General features: G+C 44.2%; 1 protein-coding gene across 1 annotated transcript; it reads left to right on the forward strand.

Annotated features, from left to right (window-relative positions):
• Nucleotides 1-565: 565 nt before the first annotated feature.
• Nucleotides 566-3,260, forward strand: LOC138189364 (uncharacterized). Its single transcript, XM_069131427.1, has 4 exons — nt 566-1,114; nt 1,226-2,011; nt 2,474-2,635; nt 2,859-3,260. Exons 1-4 carry the CDS (start codon nt 566-568, stop codon nt 3,258-3,260), a joined length of 1,899 nt encoding a protein of 632 aa, XP_068987528.1.
• The last annotated feature ends 1,492 nt before the right edge of the window (nt 3,261-4,752 follow it).

Consider the following 4,752-nt stretch of genomic DNA (forward strand, 5'->3'; position numbering starts at 1 on the left):
CCAACCCCACAATGCTCAGCTCGTACATTTCACGCTTCCACGACGGCTTTACAGGCGGACCTCGCCCGTTTTTGGGAAATCGGCGAGGGGCCGCCCACTTCACACAGTTCTGAGGCGGAACGACAATGCGAGGAGCATTTTCGAAATCAACGAAGGGCGATACATTGTCGCTCTTCCATTTATCGAAACAACGCCTTCGCTTGGATCCTCTAAAGCCATGGCGATGAAACGACTCACATCTCTCTGCCGTCGTTTCCAACGAGATAAATAATTCGAAGCTGACTATCACGCCGTAATACGAGAATAATTGGAATTAGGACACGTGTCGAAGATCACCACGGATCACTCCACGGCCGACGGATATTTTCTGCCACATCACGGCGTGAACAAAGAGTCCAGCCAAACAACGAAACTCCGAGTCGTGTTCGACGGATCGGCACCAACCACCACCGGAGTTTCCTTAAACGACTTACTTCACACGGGACCGAAACTACAAGAAGACTTATTTTTTATTCTCCTGAGATTTCGTTCTCATCAATACGTCCTTACAGGCGATATTGAATAAATGTACAGGCAATTTCTTGTGCGTCAAGAGGATCGGAAATTCCAACAAATTTTGTGGCGTAACTCTAATGGAGAAATTGACACCTATCAACTTAACACAGTAACGTTCGGGCTTTCGGCGGCTCCTTATCTAGCCATTCGGTGCCTCAAACAATTTGCGGACGACGAGGGACGTCGATATCCACAAGCGGCGATAGTCTTACAGCGAGATTTCTACGTCGACGATGTTCTCACAGGGGTTGATACAAAGGTCGAGGCACAATCATTGAGAACGGAACTCACAGAACTACTCAAACTAGCCGGTTTAAATATTCGAAAATGGGCATCAAACGACCGAGAGCTGCTACAAGGACATTCCGAACAGGATATAAACGACAAACTACTTTTAGGCGAATCTCAAACATTCAAAACTCTGGGCGTTGTTTGGAACTCCTCTGACGATTCGATCCTATATTCCGTTAAAATCAATCCTACCAGCTCTCGAATCACGAAAAGAATAATCAGCTCCGAAATCGCCAAGATCTACGATCCTCTTGGATTACTTGCACCAGTAATCGTGCGAGCTAAGATGCTACTCCAACGACTTTGGACGTTAAAAATCAATTGAGACGAATCTCTGCCGGCTGATTTACATACAGAATGGAATGAATACTATACGCAGTTACCATTACTAAACCACGTAAGGTTTCCACGCAAAACTGTCATCAAGTCTGCAACCGAAATTGAGCTACACGGGTTCTGTGACGCCAGCGAAAGGGCGTATGGGGCATGTGTTTACCTTCACACCATCACTCCGGAGGGCCATGTCTGGATACGACTCCTCACTGCGAAGTCAAAAGTGGCTCCGCTCAAATCACAAACTATTCCAAGGCTGGAACTGAGTGGAGCACTTCTTCTCACAACATTGACTACTACAGTCCTTCAAGCACTACCAAACAATATTTCTCGGACTGTTTATTGGACTGACTCTATCATTGTCCTTCATTGGATCAACACATCACACCATACGCTGAAAACATTCGTCGCTAATCGTGTGGCAGAAATTCAAAGGAATGACAACCCTGCGGATCTCACATCCCGAGGAAAATCGCCCGAAGACTTTCTACGACCAACCATTTGGCAATATGGACCGGAGTGGCTACAACAGCCTGAAGAATATTGGCCGACGTGGAACCCAATACCACTACCAATCGAAATACCGGAGCAAAAGAATGCAACCTGTCTGTCCGTGACTCCCGCCGACCACAGTCTGCTGGAGATATTCTCCTCTTGGCCTAAACTAATCAGAGTTACCGCTCGTTGTCTTCGATGGAGACAAAAACAGGATCGAGAGAGACCTCTAACTGCACATGATTTGACTATTGCGCACAACAAGCTTGTCAAATTATTACAACTTTGCTATTTTTCAGATGAGATCCGTATTCTCCGAGCTGATCGAAATTCTGCAGTGAGGGGGAAGTTACAACGGCTCAATCAATTTCTGGACAAGGACGGGGATGTTGCGAGTCGGAGGCCGACTCAGTCACTCAACAATCCGATTATTCGTCACAAAAACATCCGATTATTTTACCTAAGTCTTCCGTTACAGCACACGTAATCGAGCATGAACACATCTTAACCTTCCACTCCGGAACTCAAGCTACTCTATACGCCATAAGATGATCTTATTGGCCTATCGACGAACGTAGTCAAGTTTGGAGCACTGTGAAGAAGTGCGTCCGTTGCTGCCGTGCCAATCCACCTCCAGTGGATTACGTAATGGGTGACCTCCCAGCCGCACGGATAACTGAATCTCGGCCGTTTACCAACGTCGGAATTGACTATTGCGGACCATTTTACATCAAGGAACGAAAGGACCGCAACCGACGCGAAATTAAGGTATACGTGGCAATCTTTGTATGTCTTGCAGTTAAAGCAGTTCACATCGAGCTGGTCATCGACCTCACAAGCTTTATTTATTGCTCGTCGAGGATTCTGTCTAACAATATACTCTGACAACGGTACCAACTTCGTTAGCGCCAACAATGAATTACGAGAGCTCCGAAACCTCCTGCACTCCGACGATCATAAGGTGAAGGTTCAGTCTTTTTTAGCCGACCGACGGATCGAATGGCGCTTCATTCCGCCCAACTCACCCCACTTCGGCGGGTTATGGGAGGCTGCAGTGAAATCTTTCAAACGACATTTCAGACGTGTCGTAGGTAACGCGCTTTTAACATTCGAAAACTTAAATACACTCATCATTGAAATTGAGTCTATCCTCAACTCCCGTCCGCTCACTCCAATATCAATAGATCCAAATGATCTCCTTGTCCTCACTCCCGGTCACTTCCTCATCGGAGACTCACCAACAAGTTTTCGAGAACGAGATTTCAGGGATACTCCGTCCAATCGTCTCTCCAGCTGGCAACATCTTTAAAAGCTCAAACAACATTTCTGGCGAATCGAGAGTACCTGAACGAGTTGAATATCCGGAACAAATGGAGCAAGGGCAGTCACGGCATATGAGAAGGCACCATCGTCATTCTCAGAGAGGACAACATTCCCCCAATGCAATGGTCATTGGGCAGAATCATCAAGGTCCAAACCGGCGCAGACGGCATCATACGGACGGCTACCGTCCGAACGGCAACGAGCACCCTGGATCGGAGCATCAAGCGGATGGTACCACTACCGAGCAGATCGACGTCAGATGACTCCGAAGCATTCATTAACAGTAAGGAATTCTAGAAGAGACCCACCTCACAGCACCACATCTTATCAATTGATCGGTACCCTCTCAACGGGGGGAGTATGTTACGACACGAGGCATTCCATAGGCCGTATTCTTAACCGTCGCTCGTGGCACGACAGTGTCGCAGACGGATCGTCTCAATCATCCGACAAATATACAATGTATCGGCTAGCAGCAAACAGAGCGAGTTCCAGAACCTTCGATTCGGTCCGTTATTTTAACTACACACATAAGGTGACACGCGTGCTGATGGCGTGATCGGTGGCGTGATCGGTGGCGTGACCCGAGCATAGTGGGGATCGCCTCCCAAAGAACACAAAGGGACCATCGAAGGTCAATCAGTATCGATTGAGAAACCGAACGGAATGCGCTAAAGGAGTCTAACGAACAAAATCCAAGTCGCATAGTCTACCAACTATATCAATAAATATTGTAAAGCCGAGTCGATTTATTACATCAAAGTAACTGTATAATCGTTCAATAACTTGTGACGTGCTTATTGTATTCTTATATATATTGTCGAATATACCATTTTTTGTTAACCTGTTAATTCAGTGTTAACCTCATTTACCTAACTCTGTTATCTTAACCGAAACAGGGGAAAGACTATTTTGCGCCGACGATTATCAAAATCGTAGCGAGAATTTACGCCTCTCGCTGACGCGCTTTCCTCGCGATCGCGTCTCTCCGCGAACGGTTGTAACAATTATATTTTTACATTACACGATCGAATAATACGAAACAGTTATTGATATATTAGATATAATATAAGTTGCCCGGAAAGTTCGTTCCGATTTTTTAAGGAATTTAATAAAATAATAATTTTTACTCCATAACGAAATTTAAAATGATAACGATAGAGGAATAATATAGGAATTTGATTTTCTACGATTTTCTATAGCAAGGAATTTTTTATTTCGCGAGAGGAAGTTGTCGGAAAGAGTTTAGGACTAATTCATAATCCAGAGAAGACAAAGTACCAAAATAAAAACTTTCGTATTTATACAAGTAAGAAAATTGAACTATATATAAAATTCCATCTATTCGATACGAGAGGTTATGGGAATTTCGTATATATTGAATTTAAAAAGCAGTCTTCCATAAAATACATGAAATACAACGCGTTGTTCACCACTCCAATAATTGTCAATCACCAAACTACGAATCGGATATCAGCGAAGAGCCGAGTTTAAACTCCGCAAATCAAATTCGTTCCAACTATTTCTCTTCGCCACTAAAACGAAAACTAGTGACGACCAAAGAGAAACAAAGGAGCAAATAGAAAAAAAGGAGGAGAAACGAAAGAAGAAAAGAAACCCTTCAATCCAACAAGTCGTATCGCGTATCTCTTTGAAGAAAACTTGCAAAGAATCGGTTTACCGTTTCTAAAGGGTATGATGCATACACTTGAACTTTAATAATTTACCTTAATAATGAATAATACAATTGAGTGT

This window comes from Bombus flavifrons, unplaced genomic scaffold (genome assembly GCF_040668555.2).
Source record: "Bombus flavifrons isolate JBK064 unplaced genomic scaffold, iyBomFlav1_principal scaffold0027, whole genome shotgun sequence".
Lineage (NCBI taxonomy): Eukaryota > Metazoa > Arthropoda > Insecta > Hymenoptera > Apidae > Bombus > Bombus flavifrons.

Bases quoted from the DNA above. Each gene is read 5' to 3' on its own strand.
- LOC138189364 (XM_069131427.1), top strand. From the start codon at position 566: ATGTACAGGCAATTTCTTGTGCGTCAAGAGGATCGGAAATTCCAACAA. The intron at 1,115-1,225 runs GTAATCGTGCGA...TACTATACGCAG, and splicing joins CTCTTGGATTACTTGCACCA to TTACCATTACTAAACCACGT. The intron at 2,012-2,473 runs GTGAGGGGGAAG...TATGTCTTGCAG, and splicing joins GAGCTGATCGAAATTCTGCA to TTAAAGCAGTTCACATCGAG.